The 23,235-nt window shown below is 38.8% G+C and overlaps 1 protein-coding gene across 3 annotated transcripts in view; it reads left to right on the top strand.

Moving 5' to 3' along the window:
* Window positions 1-339: 339 nt before the first annotated feature.
* LOC144662709 (nuclear factor related to kappa-B-binding protein-like) overlaps window positions 340-23,235 on the top strand; it is an 82,027-nt gene continuing 59,131 nt past the window's right edge. Inside the window, exons 1-5 of one of the 3 annotated variants that reach the window (XM_078523580.1) lie at window positions 340-799; window positions 12,373-12,450; window positions 14,380-14,435; window positions 16,323-16,390; window positions 19,819-19,889. In XM_078523580.1, coding sequence (XP_078379706.1) covers window positions 701-799; window positions 12,373-12,450; window positions 14,380-14,435; window positions 16,323-16,390; window positions 19,819-19,889 — 372 coding nt within the window. In that variant the 5' untranslated portion in view covers window positions 340-700. The remainder of the gene's footprint in view (window positions 800-12,372; window positions 12,451-14,379; window positions 14,436-16,322; window positions 16,391-19,818; window positions 19,890-23,235) is intronic. The other 2 variants (XM_078523579.1, XM_078523581.1) reach the window with 2 other exon arrangements.

Below are 23,235 nucleotides of genomic sequence, written 5' to 3'. Positions count from 1 at the left end.
GCAGAATGCTCAAGAAAGAGACTAAAGGAAATCAAAACACCAGACGCATTTTTGTTAACTCTCTCTTTTGTTAACTGCAGGACACCAGTAATACTGTAGTTCAACTTTCTCGATTTACTTCCGTTCTGGGAAATTTACTTCCGCTTAGAACTATGAGCATGCGCAATAAAAAACGGAAGACCAAGGTTCTTCCGAGGTTCTTCCTGAAATCATTGATCTGATCGATTCCAGTTTCCCAGAGTCCATCCCATACCTCTGACCGACTAGATGGACTCTGGGCTCGAGATTGAGAACGAGATTGGGATGATTGTGAAAAGAAAAGGCATGCTTCCAGGTTGCAAGTGACGTTTTGAGTAGTTTGGAGCTTAATTAGCTCACAAAATGACGAGAAAATGTCAAAAACGTCCAAAAAATACGGTTTTTTCAAAAATCTCCGGGAGTCTCAATTTTATGGTGCGTTCTCAGGACATTTGACGGGGCCTTACATGCGGACTAAGCAATTACGCATTGTCTTCTCTGTGATCAATTACATGAAGTGTTTTGCTATGTGGGTCTCGCGTTTTGAGTTTGAGGAGAGAACGAACCTCCTGGACAATAATATTTCTTGAAACTGAGAACATTTAAGGGAAAGGATCAACAATTTTCTTTCGTGAGTTCTTCATCAATAACCCTAAAGCGAAGGGAGAAACAGAAACTTGTGATGGAGGCTTCCAGTCTTGAAGAAAGCGACCTGAAAGGAATGGAAGTTTGTAACTTTCGTGGCACAGAGATTGCTCTCCCGTTAGAGTTAATTGAACAGGTATTTCTTATAATTGTTTTCGACTTACAACAAACTTGGATTTATTGTTTTTATTTACTGAATAGGACAGGAACATTCGTTAACTAATGCACCTATCAATGATTGGCCGCAGAGGGGGGAGGCCAGGCATTATATAGCCCAGGCATTTGAACTTTAATAAAGTTGTTCTGTTCAAATGCCTCACCGCAGGGCATTTGTGGATTGTCAAATAAATCGCTAGACTTCAATAAAATTCTGTAACAATTCCCACTAAAACGGTCAAAAGTCCCCAGCCTATGTGCAGCCTCTCCCCCCTCCCCCCAGTGGCTTAACATTGATAGGTGCATAAGAAAGGTACAGTACATCGTGTAGCTGCGTTTTGTTACATAAATTTTACACATTAATCACTAAGCACTTGACTTGTTATATGGTCCATGCAGTAAGGTGGTTTATTTGTACCGTGTATACTATAATCTCCGGCCCTATCCCCCACTCGGGGTATAAATTTTAGCAAGTTCTAAATTTAGGGATGTTTGCCAAACTCGCTAAAATCGCTAAAATTAGTAGCCGCCAACAATGGTAACCTTTTTGTGCTAAAGTTTGGGTACCCGTTGTTTTGCGTCATTTGGTAATTGCACCATACCCAAAACCAATCAAAAGCCCTCTGGGCTTAGTGTCTTGTGACTCTTTTCAGAATTTAATTTATTTAAAAATAGATCGCTTTTTACATCTATTTATTGCTTGTAAAGATATCGAAAATTATAAAGCGGGCATCTAACATAAAGAAACATATTTTTGACTCCTCACCCCTAAAATTTGAACTAAAACTAAAGCTACTTTTGTCGCTCGATAAAAGTTGTGACATTCACAACATGATATACGAAACTCTTGATTCACTTGTCAATTCAGAAACCTTTGTCGTGAATGCTTGCGCTGAACTTGACGATTTCACAGTTAAAGATAAAAACAAAGGTTTATTCCAACTACAAAAGATTCTCACGCGAAAGGCTCAAAATCCAACTAAAAAATATATATAAGATTACATGCTTGAAAACAATGTTTTGAAATCGATGCCTTAATGGCATCCATTCCGATCACTATCACGGTAATTAAGCATCCATTTTGATTCATACTAATTATTGATCGTTGCTATTTCTGACAGAAGGATAATGTTTGTACTTATAATTGTCACGCAACTTGTTTCCGACACCTTAACAAAAGCGATTTTTCCAAGCAGCCGAAAGTAGGCTTGACTTAAATTCAAAGTACACTCCAGCATGTAGCCGCTGAACAGTTATAGGACTCCGATAACAGTAGAAAAAGAATACAGACAGATACTTAGCTGTGGGAAAACGCTGTATTGCACTTTGATTCATTAAGCATTTATCTGTCACAGATAGTTCTTAAATATCTAAAAACGGTCAACAAAGTCACTAGTTTAATCAGCACAAATTCTAACTTGCCCAAGGCAAGCTACATGTAGCTAGTCAACTAAAGACACCAAAGTAAAGGCAAACATGTGGTTCGACTACTACGGTCTATTACATCTTTAGAATCGGATCTAATCAAAAATGGAAACGGCAAAAAAAAAAGGTTTTCCTGACATATTGTCTGTCGACATACCTACAGTTCTGTACGGCACAATCCTGTTTAAGACATGCTTTTCCCCCCCTATTGCTGTACTAATATGACTAGAATGGTGGGCATCTCGCGTGATCGCTTTTATCACTAAGAAAAACAAACAAAAAGTTTAAAAATAAGCACAACTGTCAGTGCAAACAGCATCTGTTTTGTTTAAATCTGATGATCGCATTTTTCAGCATTTACTAAAAAAAGAAACTTTTGACATGGCGGGAAAAATATTGACATGGCAGGAAAATTCCGTGGCCTCAGAAAGCAAACATGCATGGAATGCACCTTCTCCCTTGTAGGATATTCTTGTTCTGCCCATGTCAGACTGGAAATGGGTTTAATGTTATACATGCATCATGCAAGACTCTAATGGTACTATGTACCTCAATTTCACTTAAAAATTTGGTCATTTTGGTGGTTTTGCTTGGTTTTGGTCATTTCTTTTTGGTGTTTTCATTTCATTGTTTTGGGTTTTAGTATATGCCAGCAATTTATACCCTGTTCCTCATCTTACATTTGATTTCCTTGTGAAAATTAGGGGTGGTCCATAGACCGGACCTGCAGGGGTGGTCCATGGACCCAGGTCCATGTTTTGTATAGGTCTAAACGTATTACTTTACGTCATCTTAGTTAGAAAAACCATCATTTACTTTGTGACTACAAAACTAGTTCTGTTTATGTCCTCTTCAGTTGTTCATTGACAATGTTATTAAGTGTGTTGCACAGTTCTTGCTCTGCATGTTGTTCATTTTTTTTATTTTTTGTTGTTGTTGTTTTTTTTTTTATTATAATTATTTTTTTTTATTGACAGTGCTCGACACTAACGCTAGTACACTACCCCGGGACTAGTAAAATTTCATGCTTGGCTAGTAAAAGTACTTTCCTACTAGCCCATAGACTAGTAAGATTCGTGGAAAAATAAATCAACTACAACTCTATAACTTGGGAAGTTTTTCTCCCAGAAACCTTCATCAGGATCTATAGTTTCCATAGCTTGAGTAATTTAAACCAGAGCGCTTGCGACCCACACGTGGAATCGTCGACACCGTGGAATCGTCGACAGCGCTCCGACAAAAACAAAAGGAAGCCACCTACAGAGGAGATCGATGACACGAAGGACTGTGAATCGAAACCCAGGAAACCGACAGATAAATGCGGACGTTGTGGTTATGACAAAGCTCACAAGAAATGTCCAGCAATGGGACAGCAGTGCGGATATTGCAAGAAGATGAATCATTATGCAAAATTCTGTATGAGAAAACAAGTGCACAAGCTACAAGAAGCAGTGGATTCTGAGCAAGAAACGGAAGAGGACTCGGACCAAGAAGAAAGCGAAGAGGATCCATCTCTGTTTGTGTACTCGGTTGAGTCAAGCTGTGTTACTGAAGATGAGCAATTTTACGAAGAAGTTGAAGTAGAGGGTACTCGAGTTCGCTTCCAGCTGGATAGCGGTGCAAAAGCCAATGTCATGTCACTGAAGACTTTCAACAGCCTTAAGTTTAAACCCCCTCCACGTCTGAAGAAAACAAACACTGTGTTAATCTCCTTTTCCAAACACAAGCTGAAACCTTGTGGAGAAGTGGTGTTAAACACAAGATACAAGGATAGGGTCGTAGATGTCAAGTTCTTTATTGTGGACCCTGAAGTGGAGTCAGTCCTTAGTGGAAACACCTGCGTCAATCTTGGCCTGCTGAAGAGAGTTTATCACTTGACCACCCCAAAACCACCAGAGAGGAGAGTGGAGTTAGATGACTACCCAGAATTGTTCAAAGGTTTAGGATGCTTGCCTGGCATGTATCACATCCAGCTGGCTGAAGGTGCTACCCCTGTTGTACATGCTCCGAGAAAGGTTCCAGTGCCTCAGAGAGAGAAAGTTATTGAAGAACTAAAAAGGATGGAAAAGCTGGGAGTTATTGTGCGACAAGAGGAACCACCTGAATGGGTCAACTCGCTTGTTGTAGTTCAGAAGCCCAACGGTGCAGTGAGACTGTGTATTGATCCTAGAGATCTAAATGCTGCCATGAAGAGGTCCCACTACCCAATGAAGACCGTTAATGAAGTAGCCACCCGCCTTCAAGGTGCCAATACTTTCAGCATTCTAGGTGCAAAAAGTGGCTTTTGGCAGTTGAAGTTAGATGAAGAGTCTTCATGTCTTTGTACCTTTAACACCCCAATTGGTCGCTACAGGTTCACAAGACTACCCTTTGGTGTGAAATGTGCCCCAGAGATCTTCCAAAGGACCATGGACCAAATGGTCGAAGACCTGGATGGTGTCGAAGTCATTATGGATGATGTGATCATCGCCGGAGATGAGTCTACACACGATGAGCGATTACAGAAATTTCTAGAAAGAGCATCAAAAAAGGGTTTAAAGCTCAACAAAGAGAAATGCAAGATTCGTCAGAAAGAAGTACCATATGTAGGACATCTCCTTACTGCAGAGGGCCTGAAGATTGATCCCCAGAAGATAAAAGCAATCCAGGAAATGCCAGAACCAGAAAGCAAGGAAGATGTGAAACGGCTTTTTGGCTTTATACAGTTTCTGAGCCGGTATCTACCCGGGTTATCCACCGTGGATGCTCCTTTGAGAGAGCTCGAGAAGTCAGATGTATTGTTCCACTGGGATCATCCGCAGAAAGAGAGCTTTAAGAAGATCAAGGAACTTGTGTCACAAGCTCCGGTGCTACAATATTACGATGTCACAAAGCCAGTGACCATTCAGTGTGATGCAAGCGGAAAGGGGCTTGGAGCAGTGTTGTTACAAGACAACAAACCCGTGTGTTATGCATCCCGTGCACTAACTGACACAGAAACGAGGTATGCACCAATTGAATCTGAAATGTTAGCAGTTGTCTTTGCCTGTCGCAAGTTCCATCAGTACATCTATGGCAGAAGTGTGGTAGTTGAGACGGATCACAAGCCACTGCAGGCGATAAGTTCCAAACCATTGTCACAAGTACCGCTGAGACTTCAGAAAATGATCCTCAATGTGCGTGGGTATGATGTGGAGATACGATACATCCCTGGTTGTAGACAAGTCCTGGCCGACACCTTGAGTCGAGCATCTGTGCAGGATTATGACTGCAAAGCTTATGAAGAATTCCAAGAAATAAATGTGGTTCTGTCAGTCTCGGATGAAAGATGTGAAGAGTTCCAGAATGAGACCAAGAGAGACCCAGAGCTACTGTCAGTTCTTACCATGGTGAAAAATGGATGGCCAGACACGAAAACCGAAGTCCCCACAGAGGTAAGACCCTACTGGACATTCCGAGATGAACTTGCCGCAGCAGACGGACTGCTTTTCAAAGGGACACGCCTTATTGTACCAAAGGTACTAAGACCTGAAATGCTCCGCCACATCCACAAGAGTCATCTTGGAATAGCCAAATGCAGACAGCGAGCCAGAGAAGTACTATTTTGGCCGGGAATGTCAGTGGAAATTGAGCAAATGGTCACCAATTGTAGTGTGTGTGCTGACTATGCCAAGAAACAGCCCTCAGAACCATTAAAGCCCTCCGTGCCACCATCACTTCCTTGGAAGAAGATAGGAACCGACCTATTTGAATTTCATGGAGAACATTATTTACTTTCTGTGTGCTACCGTAGCAAATTCCTTGAAGTTGCAAAACTGGAATCTTTAAGAAGTGGTGCTGTGATAGAGGAGTTGAAAAGGCAGTTTGGAGTCCATGGGATCCCAGCAGAAGTTGTCTCGGATAATGGCTCCCAGTTCAGCAGTATGGAGTTCCAGGATTTTGCCAAAGATTATGGCTTTAAGCATACTACCACCTCACCGCATTACCCACAGGCTAATGGGGAAGTAGAGAGAGCAGTTCAAACTGTTAAGAAGTTGTGGATAAAAAGAATGATGACAAGCATCTGGCTTTGTTGGATTATCGAACAACACCATTACCAGACATTGAGCTGTCTCCAGCACAACTACTCATGGGTCGTCGGCTGAGGAATAAGTTGCCCATGAAAGAAAGTTTACTCCAGCCTGCAAGCAACGACCAGTACAAAGTCTCCAGGTATCTAGAGAAGACCAAAGAAATTCAGAAAAAGTACCATGACCGTCACGCAAGCAAGGACCTGAAGGAACTTCAGCCCGGAACCAAAGTGCGCATGCAGCCTTGGACAGCTGCCAAGGAATGAAAGCCAGCTACTGTAGTCCAACATCACCACACACCAAAATCCTATGTAGTTCAAGGTGAAAATGGCAGGAAGTATCGCCGCAACAGGCAGCATTTAAGAGTTTGCCCAGCTCCAGGACATGCTAGCTCGGATGCAGAACTATCTTTGGCAGCAGACCATACTGTAGTCCAGAATAAGGAGCTACCCAGAGAGGAACCAGACCAAACCACAATTGCACCTGCACCGCCAGATATTACATCCCCTGAGCCGCATCCAGAACCAACAAAGGAGAACAGTGCAGGTCCATATGTCACCCGCAGTGGCAGACCAGTAGTAAAACCCAATTGGCTTGATCTATAGACTGGTCTGAGATAGGAAAGACTCTGTTTAGTTGTTCATTTATTTTACTTTAAGCCAAGGACAGTGACATTATTTTCTTTTTCGTATTTTCTTTATTGTTTTTTCATTTTGTAACTATTTTTATTTACAACAGTTATATTTCTTTCATTTAAAGGGAAGGATGTGATATAAATGTGTCAAATAAGACTCTACCCTCCCTAGCTAGTCATTATGTGCTGCTGTATGTCACATGACGAAGCACGAGGAATAAACACATTTCACTTGTCAGCCATCTTGACTGTTCTGTTATTTTACAGTGGGCTAGTGATTATTTGTACCTACTAGCCAATTGCCTAGTATCCAAAAAAGTTAGTGTCGAGCACTGATTGATCACTTGCAAACACAAAAAAGAAACAAATAATGTATATAGTACAAACACTAAAGCACGTAAAATACAGCAAGAATAAAAAGTAGGTAATCCTAATTACAATGGTTTAAATACATTAGAAAAATTACAATGAGTTAGTTGGTCAGGGGGAGGGGAGATAGTTTCTATATATGAATACAAGAGTGTTTACAACTTTGCTAAAAAGATAACAGCCCTTTAGTCAGGAGGACAGGAGATAACCCTTTATAAACATTCTTCGTGACCTGTCCCAAACCTGCACTCGGTCATGCTGCTTATCATGCAATGTTTAGAAGCTACAAATCAGTTACAAATGGGAAATTGTCATATACTTTGGTCTTTACAAAGAATGTTTAGTGTGAAATCAGAATGATATTTAACTAGAATGATATTTATGTAGATTTCTATTTATTCATGTCATAATCACAATTTTGTACATATACACTTTTGACCTTTTTAACCGTCTTTTATTTGTAATTTTTTAACCTTTTCATTTCACGAGAGCGTTTTAACGAGCTACGGCTCCTAAGCTCTTCGTGTATAAATAAATTATGTCTATGTCTAATTATTATGTCTAAATATTCGATTTTGAAGCATTTGAACTGAAGAAAATATCGACATTTCATGCTATGAAAGAAAAATATGCTTTAGCGGGCCAGAATTTACATTTATTTACAAGGTTTTCATTAAGAATTGTAATAGTGTGATAATAGTGTAAAGTACCGTATTTATTCGGCTATAAGCTGAGACCCTAAACTTTCGGTTTTCAGAACCAGTTCGAGTCTGACAAAAAAAAACTGAAACACTCGGCTATAAGCCGAGACCCAGTTTAGAATCCCATCTCAAACAATCACGCATTCTTCTGCAGAATTAAGTGGTTATCGATCATCATACCAAAAGCTACTAGTTTTCAAACAACTTAACCTTCCGAAGAAAGTTGTTGCTGAGGTAGAGACCATTCAAAACAACTGCAAAATCGTCAGAGAATATGGGATAAATACTGTTCAGTTCGTTGCAAAATATTTCGCAAGTCAAGCGGAGCAGATCAAGTGGATCAACTTTAGATGTTATCAACATGTAATGCCGTGCTGTTGCTGGTATTTGTTGAGTATTCTGAATCCAATCAAACTCTTCTAAAGTGGTTTCTTTTAGCAGAGAAGTCGTGGTATTAAAAGGTTGTAGTTTTGAACAAAAATATAGCCTGCAGAACAGGCGGTTTATTTTGCGGGTCGAAGCGCGAAGTGCGAAGTGCGAGTTTTTTCTGATTGGTCAGTTTCTGACGTCGCCAAAGCAAGACAAAACAATCGATTCTTTCTTTCTTCTCTTGAAGTGTCACGTTAGCGGTTGATTCTGTATAAAACTTTTAAAAAGCCAAAGGAAAAGAAACAGTCTCAGGCAGAAATTTACTTGTGGAAGAGATTGCGAAGAAATTGTTCAATACATGCAAGATTTCGAATGATCTCGACCGTTCAAAAGACAATCACGCATGCCAACAAAATAATATTCCAGAGCGAGCCGATGGACGACCGCAGTTCCAGCCTACTAGTAAATAGCGAAGAAAAGACAAATAATAACTTCATTCTTAACGTTTCTTCACTAAACCAAATGGCTTTTTAGGAGCCGCCACTTAAATAAAAGGTAATGAACAAGAATTAATTACAAATGCTTGTTAATTTTCTTTATCGATGATCGCTCGGCTTTAGATGAATAATTTATTCAAATTCAACTCTTTTCTAGTACAGTGTATCATGGAATTTTTTTTTGGCGGAAATACTCGGCTATAAGCCGAACCCCCAATTTGGTTAAGTTTTGACCAGTTTTCTGTAAGATTTGGTGAAAAAAATCGCTCGGCTTATAGCCAAATAAATATGGTAACTGGAGAATGATATATAAAGGCTCTGCATCTGAATAAAAAATTGGTACAGGTCTTTGAAATTGTGACCCTCCATGGGAAAACAGTGAAAAAGGTGAACGCACGGGCACGCCAAAATGGCACGCTAAACAATAGGCAGTGTGCAAAATGACATGCCGGCTTCCGAGCAGTGTGTCAGAAGGCACGCCTAATTAAAAATTTTCTTTTGTTAGTATCGCACGATAAAAACAAAGGCTCTTGTCTTATCGAACATTGTTCCGTGTCGAGCACTGTACTGTGCGAAATGGCACGCCAGCGTGTCAAATAGCACGCAATTCAAGTGTGCAAAATGACACCCTAGCCGTGTCCAAGAGAAACGTTCTCTCGTCTTGTAAAACTATCACACGTACGAGCTTTGCAAGGTCGGTGCTCAATAAGTGTAGATGTAGCGGCAGCCATATAAGCTGACTTTCGAAACAATCAAACATTGAATCGCAGATTTTCGACGAACCGAGCCTTTTAATTGAGTATCAATTCAAAGTAAACTACAGAAAATCGGAGATAAAACCAGCGAAAGCTTACATTAGAAACTAAAGCCAAATTTATTGTCACAAACGTTGTCGCTACGATTCACCCGCCGACTGACCCGCCATGTTGACAAAATAGTCCTTGGTCCCAGTGTTTCGCGGCCGTGCATGGGCTGGTCAGGAACGGGAAAATGACTGCTCTTCCCGCCCAAGGCAGATAATCGGGACGGGATTAAGGTGGCCCGCGGGTAATTCCGGGAGCGAAGGTGCTATTTTTTAAATCGAATTTTGGGAATGAAAACCGTAACCGATTTCTCTGATTTTTGGTAGTCATAATAACAAATGTTCAAATTTTATAAAGCTTTACCTTTTAAAGCCCAAAATATAAACAATTGCGAGAAATAAGCACTTTATGAAAAACCTATTTTTCGAAAAAAATGCGAATATTTTCAAAATGCGAAGATAGATTTTTTTCAAATTAAGGTCAATTACTTCAAGTAAACCTTGGTTTCATGTGTGCAAGTTTCAACTAAATCGGCTGGGTACAAATTGCTGCACAGTTGACTGTTTATTTTTCGCATAAAAATATTGTAGTTGGATATTTTCGCCAGCCATTGCAGCAATGCTTAATCTATCACTTCTGTCATTTGAAAGCTCAATATCCCCTAAAAAGTTGCTGAAAAATCTGAAACGATCGGATACTTTCCGCAAAAGTTATAATCAAATGAAGCATAAGTGGTTTACGGTGCGAAAATTGCAAATTAGAAAAATTCAATCTTTTTCGAATTAAAAAAAAATCCATCGATTTTTTTTCTTTTAATTTTTAGTATGCAAAAATCCAACATATAAGCAAACGCCATCATTTAGTTTCGAGCGTGAAGTCTCGATAAAACTCATCAAATTTGGCTCTTCAAGATAGCTACCTCTCGTCCTTCAGTTCAAAGCGCTTTGGAAACCCCTCAACTAACAGTAAATTATTCAAACCTGACGCATTCCCAAGAGTATTTTGCTCTCAAAGACATTCATTGCACAAAGAAATGCACAAATGGAAGCAAAGCTGGATTTTCATTAGAATTACGAAATACTCTTGGGAATGCGTCAGGTTTGAATAATTTACTGTTTGGTGAGGGGTTTCCAAAGCGCTTTAAACTGAAAGACGAGAGGTGGCTATCTTGACGAGCCCAATTCGACGAGTTACATCGGGACTTCACGCTCGAAACTAGATAAGAGCGTTTGTTTATATGTTGGATTTTTGCATACTAAAAAATAAAAGAAAAAAAATCGGTAGGTTTTTTTTAATTGGAAAAAGATTGAATATTTCTTAGTTTATAATTTACGAACCGTAAACAACTTATACTTCATTTGTTTATAACTTTTGCCGAGAGTTTCCGATCGTTTCAGATTTTTCAGCAGTGTTTTAGGTGGTTTTGAGCTTTCAAATGACAGAAGTGATCTTAGCATTAATTCAGCGTTGTTGCAATAGCTGGCGAAAATACCCAACAACAATATTTTGATGCGAAAATTCAACAGTCAACTGTAGAGCAGTTTCTACCCAGCCGATTTATTTGAAACTTGCTCACACGAAACCTAGGATAACTTGAACTTATTGACAATAATTAGAAAAAAATCTATCTTAGCGTTTTGAAAATAATCGCATTTTTTCGAAAAATAACTTTTTCTGCATAAAGTGATTATTTCTCGCGAATGTTTATTTTGTTTGCTCTAAAATTAAAAGCTTTTTAAAATTTGGACATTTCTTATTTCGATTGCCAAATATCACAGAAATCGGCCTACGTTTCCTTGCTGAAACTTTGACTTAAAAAAGAGCACCTTCGCTCCCAGAAATACCTGCGGGCCACCTTAATAGACTGCGAGCATTCTCTCTTTTTTCTTTTAAATCCGTGGAACGAACGCAAAAAAAGCGAGCGATCGAGCGTGTAGTTCGGGCGGCGAGCTACTAGAAATAGCTAGCGATCGAGCGCGAAGTTTGAGCAGCGAGCTTCGCAATCGATTGTTCTTTAATTTTGCGTTTGTTTCAAAGATTAAAATTTATAATGTTTCACATTCAGATTCTATTTCCCCCCGTCCGCTACCCCCAGAGTTTCCTAGATGAATATAATTTTAACCGTCACATTTCGTAACTAATTTGAACGATTTCGGTCAAAGTTCCGTTTGAAAATAGGGTCAGTTTCATGAGCAATTTAGGATTTATAAAAAAGGAAAGCAGGTTTCAAATCTTTCACCCTTTCAAAATCGACACGTGTTTATTGCGTCCCCACTTTGAGTCCCCCCAATCAAGCAGCAACTATACTATTCTTACGACTCTTAGCTCTCAACAAGGCTTTCTTGTTTTGAATTGAGATGGAAGTTTGTTTTATACAGTTTGTTTTTGTAGCAGAATTTAATGCCAGATGTTTTCATTGATTTCCGGCCGCCATGTTGGAGCCCAAGCAGTTGGGCTCCAACATGGTGATTCCATACCATGCTCTCTAAATTTGTGTGAAACATTTTGACTGATAACTCCAGTACGGAATAACACACAGACCTGAGACTTGGACAAGTAGTTTACATAGTAGTTTTGTACAACCCGTAATATTCTTGATTTTTTTGACTCAATAGTTTTAGATTTATTTTTTCGCAGCATGACAGTGAAAACCACCTATAATGATGATGATGATGATGATTATGATAATTATTATAACCATTTTAGGAGGAAATATTCTTCAAAGTTGTGAGCATGGAAACTTGGGCAGATATTCTGAGTCCTGCTGATAGGAAGCATCTGGAGGTATTGCTACAATATTATAAGCTTAGTGATATTAAATGATCTTATCATTAAACTATCATTTATTATCCAACTGAATAAGTCAGAGTTGGAAATAATAACACAGGAAAATAGCACAACTTTAGAAGTAAGTAATTAAATAAATAGTACTTAATACTAATAATTCGATAACATTTATGATTAAGGTTACTGTAGACCTTCAGAGGCCAAATTTTGCGAAAAAAATTTCTTTGCTCATTCTAAACATAAAACACTGATTTATAGTTTGGTAAAAATAGTAATGTAAAATTGTTAAATGATCGCGAGATCTGAAAAACTTCTTTTCAGAAAAGTTTAATAAATAGCAAAAGGTGTTGTAATCCTTATTAAACATGGGGTGCTCCGTACATTTTTCGCGTCAAACTTCATCCGGCGACTCGAGTTACGCAGATCTATTTGAATGTTTTATTTACATCTGTTTAGCATGGGTTAGGCCACAACGATCAGTGACTTTTCATGCAAAATTCTGTAAAATGAGTTCGTCGAAAAGAGAGAACACAACTTGGACGAAACTTCTTAAGAAAACCACATTAAAGAAAACGAAAATGAAAGAGGGAGATTAGAAGAAAGCCAGAAGCAAATTGATGTTCAGTTAGAGCTCAAGAACAAATCAAACAATAACACTCAAGGGAAAGCTTTACCGAACAAATTCATCCGGGTCCGTTCTTTCCCGTTTGCTAGCACTTTATTTTCCTTTTGTTTTCCCGTGTTAGAATTTAATCCATTCTTGTTGCCTTTACTTTCCACATAACTAGCTGCTAGTACTCCAAATATTCGGGCCAAATTTACGGTTCTTGAGCCACGTTCAAATCAATTCGACCATGATTTGATTGCGAAAGTCTCTGGGGACGCAAGCTTGTGTTTCATTGTTCGGCAGCATGACCACGTTGACAAACACTTTGATGAGGTGTGATAAGCTTGCAAATCTTTAGGAGCAAAAAACTCGGGCTATATTTTTGCGAGGATTCCACTGGTTCAAGCGAATTAATAGGGTATGTAGATTTAACAGATTTTAACGAAACTTGGCCAAAATGTTCCTTGGTTATTAACGCCCCAAAGTGTGTGAGGCTTTTTTAATATTTCAAATATTACGCGTTTTACACCTTCTTACATGTATGTGACGAAGATCAGCAAATATTCTTATCGCCGAATTTACAATAGATTTTCTCAGCAACCAATAGGAATATCCAAAAAGCCTCACACACTTTTGTAGTCCATTACCTGCTGATTGACACTGTCCAGTTTGTTTGGTCGTACGTGCGAACATGAAAGCAGGTAATTCAATTTAGCAAACATCGTCAGTATTGCAGTTTAAGGCTTGCACAAGCTTACCATTAGACTAAATCTTTAAAATAATTATTTTTTTTGATTCTACATTCTATTAGCTTTACAGTGATATATACTTTTCCAAGGTTTTGTAAAAAGAAACGCGCGTATGAACGATTTTCCGGAAGACTCCCCTGAAGGTCTACAGTAACCTTAATTGTCATGATACCAGTCCACAACCAGAAAGTCTTGTTAAATCATTTTGTGTGGTGAGCTTGTCATGCAAACTGCATCTGTTCCACTGACCATGGACAAGATCAGAAAATTCCCCTCCCCTCTCTTAACCAATCAGATTGCAGAATTTGGTTCATTCTTGTTCTGTTGCACTCTAATTAGAAAATAAAATTAATTCATTTACTTTGCTGGAAACACAGTTTCTCTTTCTGTTTCATGAAAGTTCTCAATCGTTATTGGCTGATTACATTGTAACTTTTGGAAAAAGTAAGTTTTAAGTATATTAAGTCTTTATGTCTGTAGAACTTCAAGAAAAACATAGGAAATTCTTGTTGTAGTTGTGTTGCAATAAGCCTAACTTTCTTACATTTTTTCCTGTTGTTTGTTTGGTAGAAATTTCTTCCAGTGTTACCTACAGATTACCCACATGCTCAGGAAGAGAACATCAGGTTAGTTTGTTTTACTGAGTGCCAGTAGGTAATGAACAGTACTTTGCAAGTTTCATAAACTGTGATTGCACACTACTTTGCTGAAAGACAAAGAATCTGGAATCCCTTAAAATCATGCAGAGTGCCCTTGAATGACATTTAAAGGAGAAAAATCGAGGGAGTCTCACAACTCACTGCACCTTATTTCTTCTCCAAAGAAAATGAGAAGTCTCAATCATGACCACAGAAGACACAAAGGGTTTGCATCATTGAGCCACGCCGGACAATGAGGATTGAACTTTTAAGTATAAACTATTTTGAAATCATGTGTATGATTTCAGACCTTGGAAATAATTTGCTGTCCACTTAGTTCAGTTACATGTACCATTATAAACTTACTGAACAGTGAGTGTGCAATCACTGCACTGCACAAAGTGAACTTAGGGTTGCTGTTTCAGTCAGTGAATTATGTCCACTGATTTAAGAAAAGTACTGTATTCTTTTGTATACATGTACACCTTATTGCAATAATGTTTCACATACATGTAGAAAAAAGAAAAAATGAAAAAGGCAAATAGGAATTAATTAGGCAAACATTCTACATCCTGGGCTGTGTATTAATTCTCAAAGCAGTCATCGATACATCATAATAGCAGATTTTGACTTTTCCATCTCGTACTAGTACAATTCTGTACGTGTTTTCATTTTTCTTTAATTTTTCTTTTATTGCAATTAGTGGGTACCTTCTTGATGACTAATTAATGTAGCTAGTCAGTGTTCCCCAAGGTATTTTAGGCCAGGCGGGGGCCTGGCTTGATTTGCTGAAAAATCGTTGCCGCCTGGCTTAAAACTTAAGATGTATTCCAGTGCAAGCTTTTTTGAGATAATTTTGGAAATGGGTATTTTATATTCCTATCCAGAACTAAAGGAGAAATCACTTAACAAAGTTGATGAAACATTGCCTGGCATATTTTGTTTACTCTGTTTTCTCACAATTGTTATAATTATTGAAGTGATTTATCCTCTAACCTGTGATGCATTCGTTTTGTTGAACGGCAACCATCTTTAAATTGTCCCGAAAACACCAGGACACTTCAAGGTGTCATTCATGAAATACTAAACCAAATTCCCGCGTTCGTGAAAGGAGTGTCAAAAATGGCAAGCTCAGTGGACTCAGCGTGTCCAGAAAAGAAAAGAAAGGCTTCCCAAAGTAAGATAAGTTCATTTTTTTCTCTGGAAAAGAGACAGAAGACAGGAAGAAGTTCATTCGGAGCTCTCAACATCTGTTAATTCAAAACACCAAAAATCAGGTTTTGATCCAGCTTGGCCTAAGTTTGGAAATCTTTATTAATTTTCTATTTATACCACAGGACAGTTCTTACAGATGAAAATCAAATTCAGAATAAACCTCCTTATCAGGGTCTCTCCTTGTTCCCTCATGTGTCGCTCAGGGGAGTGGGAAGAGACCCTGGGAGCAAGCTTGAAGAAAGTACCCCTTGCCTTCCAAAAATCCTGAGGAGAACACTGCTAGTTGAACAGTCTGTTCTATTACTAGCATCCAGGCCCTGGTTGTTCGAAAGCTGGATAACGCTATCCACCGGATAAATCGCTATCCAGCGGATAAGTGTTAGCAACACATGCTACACTATCCACCGGATAGCAACTTATCCGGTGGATAGCATTATCCCGGTGTTGTGGTCTGGTCTTTGCCCATTGTGCCTTTGTACTGTTGAAATGCTCGGAGATATTAGCTATGTTAAAAGCTACTCTACAATCCGAGGGTAAACAAAGTATTCACTTCACTTCACCAGCTTTCAAGCAACCGGGGCCAGGAGGCTAAAAATTATTATAAAAATTATGCTATATACTACAACTGTACATAAAATATTTTAATGTTGTTTTTTTTAGTGCCTTGCTAAGTGGTGATAATTTCAGATTTGGAAATCCAGTGCAACAGTTTCAGAAAAAATTGAAAGGTGAGATGCTTCTTGTACATGTATGTACAAGGCTGTGCTCTGAGGAAATTTTCTGGGACGGGCTCCCAACTCTGCCAGGTAGGGTGCCCAGCCCTTCAGGTTGGTCGCCCAAAGTAATTAATTATTCAATTAATTAATTTATTAATATTATCATGGTTTAATAAGTAAATAATAATTTAAACAATGAATTTAAATCATAGATACAATTAAGCTTTCTTGTTGATTATTTTAAAAATATATCTTTGTTGCTTCTTGTCAATGAACAACTTTGACTTTGTCAGTAACACAACACTCCTAGTCAATACATCAATGCTAATACAGAGAGTTTGTAAGAGATGGTTGTTTTAAAGCCACAATATATACGTTAAATTATTTCCAACGATCACATTATGGTCTTACCCTAAACAAGTGGCAGGTTAATGCATTACTTCCATCTCATCTTGCTTAGTCTCTCTTGCAAAAAATAAACACGACATTTCCGATTCATAGAATAATTTAATATTCCACTCAATATAGTGGCTTTGTGAGTAGAAAAAGTGCGAATTCCGGTATACTGTCATATGAAACCCATTGAAAATTTTCGCGCCAAAATTCCTCACTTTATCTAGTTTCATAGAAGAACGCCAGACAAGTTAAGGCTAAAACAATTCATGACTTGTTTCTTGTTTCAGCGGTTAATTTGTCGAGGGTTTAAAAAAATTGAGAACGTTGCAAGAATTTAAGAAAGAACATTTGATTAGGTTGAAATCCTATTCTTTCGGCAGTCAGGCTTAGGCTACGTTTACACGGGACCGGTTCGGAACCGTTCCGAACCGAACCGGACCTGTTTACATGGAACCATTTGGAACCGATCCAGGTGTTTACACGGGGCCGTTCCGGAACCGGTCCGGAACGGATCCATAACTGGACCTGCAAAATAACAGGTCCAGTATTGGATCCGTTCCGGACCGGTTCCAGAACGGTCCCGTGTAAACAGAAGGCCTATCCGGACCGAAAATCGGACCGGATCCGTTCCGGACCGGTCCTGTGTAAACGTAGCCTTAGAGAACCACCGTTTGAATGATAATCTATACTAAGTCATGCAATTTGATTAAGAAACGGATTGATTTAAACTTGCAGAAATTCATGAAACTACAAACAATCTTATATTTATTTTTTATTTTTTGCAATTCACCAAAGGTAATAATTTCACACACGGCAGTGTTGTTTGTTACTATTTTTAGCGGCCACTGCATTTTGACAAACTTGTGATACATCCGACTAAAATCCTTTAATAGTAACGTAAATATCTCCTAAATCATAGTATCGTTAAGCATTTTCGTTTGAGTTTACCACAATGAGTCTAAAAACAAATAAATTCGATTTAAGCTAAATGACAATTACATTTTATCAAGATTTAGAGTGCAACAAGTCGTCGCTATTCTAACCTGCGATCAGGCTTTCTTTTTTTCGCGGCGGAGGGAAGGAGAAAAAAAGGAAAGCCTGATACAATTACTTGTCAAGTTGTCTGCCGCCCTCTTATTAAAATATCAGTCTGTCAACGTCGTCGAGAATGTCGGCGATGCCATCAGATAAGCGCGTGCATGATTAGCGCCTTCCAATTATATTTTTACTCTCACAAGCATGTGTTTGAATTACCCTTTTTGAACGAGCTGATCGGATGGTTTTTAAAATTTGTTTTCAGCAAAGGCTGATTTTGTGTGAGGCTCAGATCAGACATTTTAAGGTCGTAGTTTTCGTCACTGGCACGATCGTCTGGCGTCTTTGGTGGTGTGATGTAATAATCTTTGACACCATTGGTGATAGATCACGCTCTTGCCGAATCCCGTCGGAAGCACCGCCAAAACATCTTTCTTTTCACAAACTATTCGTCGAATACACTCCCTTTGTTCGTCTTTAAATGTTTTGTGAACAAAATTCTTGAAAGATATCTAAAAGCTAGAAGAACTCGCTCTCTACTTCATTCCGCTTGACACCCGCCATCATAACAATCATCTACGTGCGATATTTTTGGACCGGAAATTAGACTTGAACTCAATTAGCCAATCAGGATAGAGTTCTAATGTTGCCTTTTGTTTTCCAACCAATCAGAAAAAGTCAGATTCTGGACTTTTTACAGACGACTCGACAAGTAATTGTATCAGGCTTTCATTTTTCCGTTGACCCCTCCGCCGCGAGAAAAATAACGCCTGATCGCAGGTTATCGCTATTCCTATGTAAACATCTGCAGATGAAGCAGAAGAGGCAGAAATTTGCATATACCAAGAATTTCATTTTACGTTAACACCAGCGCACTGCACAAACGAAAACTATTGATATACCAAAATAAATGAAAAGTAAATCATCTCAAGGAAAAAACTCAAGATTTTGAACAGTTTGTGCAGTTTGTCACGTGCAAGGTCAAGCTGGTGTTAAATCATGTGGAACAAACTTGACAGCGCCAGCAAGCGTAAACATTTGACTCCGTAATGTGCGGAAGGCAATTTTTCCGCAAATAACATTATCAATCAGCAAAAAGCATAATTTTACAGTCCATCTCCTGCTATACTACAGTGTGGAACGGCAAAAAAGAGGGCCGTTTTATTTTTCGTTCACCTGAGAGCAAATGTTAGTCGCCTGAGGCGACCGGGAACCGCTAAAGCACAGCCTTGATGTACATCTATATTTCAGAAGAAAAATACATAAATTTCAGTGCAGAAATTATCGCTAATTCAGTAAAAATTGGTTTGTCAAGACACAATTCGTTTTAACAGGATCGTGCTTGGTGGTATAATATGGGGTAGAACTTTCAACCAAATTCCTTTCCCCAAAATGTTACTACAGGAGAGCTTGTTAAGATTGTATTTGACAGGCCAAAAAGCACCATGAAGCAGGATCATCTGAACAGCTTAGGGACACACGGGCAGCAGTTGAAGACATTTTGGGAAACTATTTGAGCAGGGGGATGTGCCTTTGAGTGCTTGGCTTGGAGTATGATGCCCCCCCCCCCCCCCCCCCCCCCCCCCCCCCCCACACACACACACACACATTTCAAAACGCTCCGCCGCCTCTGTCAAACATTGATACACAAGGATCAAGTTTCGAGGATCAAGTCAAGACTGTCAACTTACTTTTGAGCGGTACTGTAGGTCAATTTGTCTACAAAAAATTAAAACAAAGATAGTGATCCTGATTGGAGCAAGTGTTTTTTTTTAAAGTACATTGTGCGTTAATTTAAAACTGTCCTGATCACTGCTATACTTACAACTCCCAAAGCAGTTAGAAAATGTTGTGCCACAAAGAGGCACTGTTCCCTGAAATGATTGGCCAATCTATGTTCTGTCTCCCCAATATAAAACACTGCAAGGCATTGCAGCACATGTAGATAACTTTTAAGGTTCTCGGAAGTGTTTCATACATGCATATTAAATTATAATATCTACCTGTAGATGGCTTCTTCTACCCAGATGTGGTGAAGTACAAAAAAATGTGCCGGAAAGCTAAATACAAGGAATACAAGGTAAATTAATTGACATGTACTTTAAATGTTAAAGTGCCTATGAAGTAAAAATTAATTAATGCGTATTTGAAAGACTTCTATAAATAAAGAAGAATGGCGTTTACCGTTTTGAAAGATCTTCTTTCGTTTAGGAGATATTCATGTTTTTTGTTATGCAAATGAGGAAAGTGATGACGTCATAAATTGTTCCACTCAAAGATAGATCACAAAATCAAGGATATCTCTGAAAATATAAAGGTGATATTTCTGAAACTTGGCATCAGTAGTGACCTTCCTTAAAGGTGCAAGATGGCTCATACTATGATGTAACAATGGCAACACTCTTGGTTCCAGGCTCTTTCTGTCATAAACCAAATATCTCAATTTGCAACCCTTTAAAGTGGGACAGAGGGTCCAGCTTAGAACACACATAATTCCCTATTAGCTCCCTCATTAGCTTGTTGGGAGTGGATCATCTTTGATTAAGCAAAAACTGGAGATAAATTATCAGTGTTATTTAAAATAGGCATTTGCAGCAAAACTGTTGCCATTGCAATGGCTCGACAGGTGCCATTTTGTGTCTTTTGTGGTGTACATTAATCGTGCCAAGTTTGAAGAACACAGCTCAAATATTCCAAGAGATAATTATTCTTGATTCAATGCTTCATCTTTTTGTGGAACAATTAATGACATCATAACTTTCCTCGTTTGCATAATATAAACACTATCTCTAAAACGAAAAAAGATATTGCAAAAAGGAAAACGCCATACTTCTTTATTTTGAAAAGCAAGTGTGCGTTGGACATGAGATGTTAGATAGCCAAAGAGGCGCGTAACACTGAGTTGGCTATAACGATCTCATATCCAACAAGCACAAGTGAAAAAAAAAGCGCCCTTAGAATTGCAATATTTGAGCTCCCCAGCTGTTTTCGTTGACGTGCATCGGCTACCATTTTCGTGGTCAGTGATATATGAGCTCAAATACCATTGCCTGCCAACCAATCAAAACTCAGGAATTGCAATATACCATTGCTAGTTTTTAATAATCTCCGATATACCAGCCGCCTATCGGGTTGTTTACTTCATATTAAATTTTGTAGTCTTTCGGTGTTTTTAAAACAGTTATTTTACTTGCACTTGGTGTATAATAATAATAATAACATTTATTTACCCTTGGTTTGATGGGGCTGATTAGGCCCCCTTTTCTTGTGGCGTTTTAAGCCAATTCGCGCAGTAACGTACTTGTTCAAGAATACTGACGTCACTTTTCTTTGACCCGGTTTTGATAAATTCAGACATATGATTCAATAGTATGAGCAGGGAAAGCCTGGATTTCTCTCTAGATGCATAGAAAATGATTGATTGTAACTCGAGAAGCTCATTCCTGGCCTTTCCGGTCATACTATTGAATCAGTTGATTCAATAGTATGAGCAGGGAAAGCCTGGATTTCTCTCTAGATGCATAGAAAATGATTGATAGTAACTCGAGAAGCTCATTCTTGGCCTTTCCGGTCCTACTATTGAATCATATGTCTGAATTTATCAAAACCAGGTCAAGGAAATTTTCACCGTTTTAAGCGCAAATCGCTGTAAACGCGTTTTTTTCTCGCCAGAAACTATCTCCAAACTCCATGATATAAAAACTAAAGGGAATGTCAGTCTTTTTTTCTCTTCTCCTCTCTCTTCTCTACCTTTCAGCGCTGTATTTCTTTTTTTTTTTCCCCTTTCTTGTGGCGTTTTAAGCCAATTCGCGCAGTAACGTACTTGTTCAAGAATACTGACGTCACTTTTCTTTGACCCGGTTTTGATAAATTCAGACACTAACGATAAAATACTTATAAAAATGCTTACATTGAAAAATAAAAGGTTAAAATGAGAATGTGGTATACATTAACGTTACATGTACACACAAGTTGTGTAAATAAGAACACACTAACAAAAGTGCAGCTAAACTATAACTTTAATCATGGTTCCTGTAACAAACCAAGATCTAAACCTTTAAATGACAGGATATTGTATAACCTAAAATAGGTCCCTCCTGGGATTACGTCTTGAAAAGAAATCGTCACTGTTAAGACCGAGAGGGGAAATGGTCCTTAGACGATACGCCCACTGAGCCTCCCTTTCCCTTAGCGCAAATTCGTCCGCACACTTATCAATAAGCTGCACCCTAATATTATCTACTCCCTTATGGTCCTGCTGATTGAAATGTTTGTATATTAATTAGGTCATCTAATGCCTTATTACTCGTTGAGAGCCTCTTATGAGCGCTAATTCTATATTTATGGTTATTAAACCTTGACACACATGAGAGTTACCGGTTGTGGCACAACTTGCAAAAAAAACCGCTCGGGCTCGCCTGGCTCGCTGGCTCGCCAGTCTCGCCTCGCTATTTTTTGCAAGTTGTGTCCACAACCGGTAACTCTCATGTGTGTGGGGGTCGCAATGCCAAAACTCTCATGTGTGTGGGGCCCGCAAGGCCAGCCCTTTTGTGTGCGGGGCTCGCAAGGCTAACCCTGTGCTAGGAATAAATATCAATTGAACAAATATTTTTAAGGTATATACACCGAAAAATGGCTGCAGCAAGGATCTCGTCAGAAGCTTTGCAAGCAATGATGGAAGAAAACATTCGTGAATTTCAAACAAACCCCCAAAGAAATTTAACTTTTTTACTGGCCCACACAGATTTTAACGAATGGCTTCGTGTATGGAAAATGAACATACCGGAAGCTAACGAAAACAACAAAGATCTTTACACTTTTGCAAGAAAAAACAAAAAAAAGTTTTATGAACTTTTAGTAAGCGAAATTGATGACTTACAAAATTTAAAAGCAAGCTTTGGACTTGAAGTCAAATTTTCGAAACAAAGAGACGGTGAGAAGCAATACATGGAACACTATTTTAGAGAAAGTGAACCACACCTTTTTTTAAAAAACGACAAAGACCAAATAAAAAAAGAGTTTGACAAATTTATTGACAAAGCAAAGGGAGAAATTGAGGGTTGGTCAGAGAACGGCTCTGGGTGGGCCATTGAAAGAATAACAAATGCGTACATCAACGTTGCGCGTTATCAGCCATTGAGAGGAGGAACTTATTTGCCTTTGCCCCCAAAGTTGGCAAACAAGAAAGCAATTATTAACGTGCAAAACAGAGATAACCAATGCCTAAAATGGGCTTTGAGAGCTGCATTATTTCCTCCAAGAGATGGGAAAAATCCACAAAGAACAAGCAGATACCCAGTTGACGACGGCATTAACTACAATGGAATCAATTTTCCAACTCCACTAAAGCAGATTGACAGGCTTGAGGCGCAAAATAAAAACCTTGCAATAAATGTGCTTGGGTGGGAATCAGAAGACAAATGTGT

This window comes from Oculina patagonica, chromosome 8 (assembly GCF_052425735.1).
Source record: "Oculina patagonica isolate OP01 chromosome 8, crgOcupat, whole genome shotgun sequence".
NCBI lineage: Eukaryota > Metazoa > Cnidaria > Anthozoa > Scleractinia > Oculinidae > Oculina > Oculina patagonica.
The sequence above is the reverse complement of the archived record's forward strand: the minus strand, read 5'-3'. Positions and strand labels throughout refer to the sequence as shown.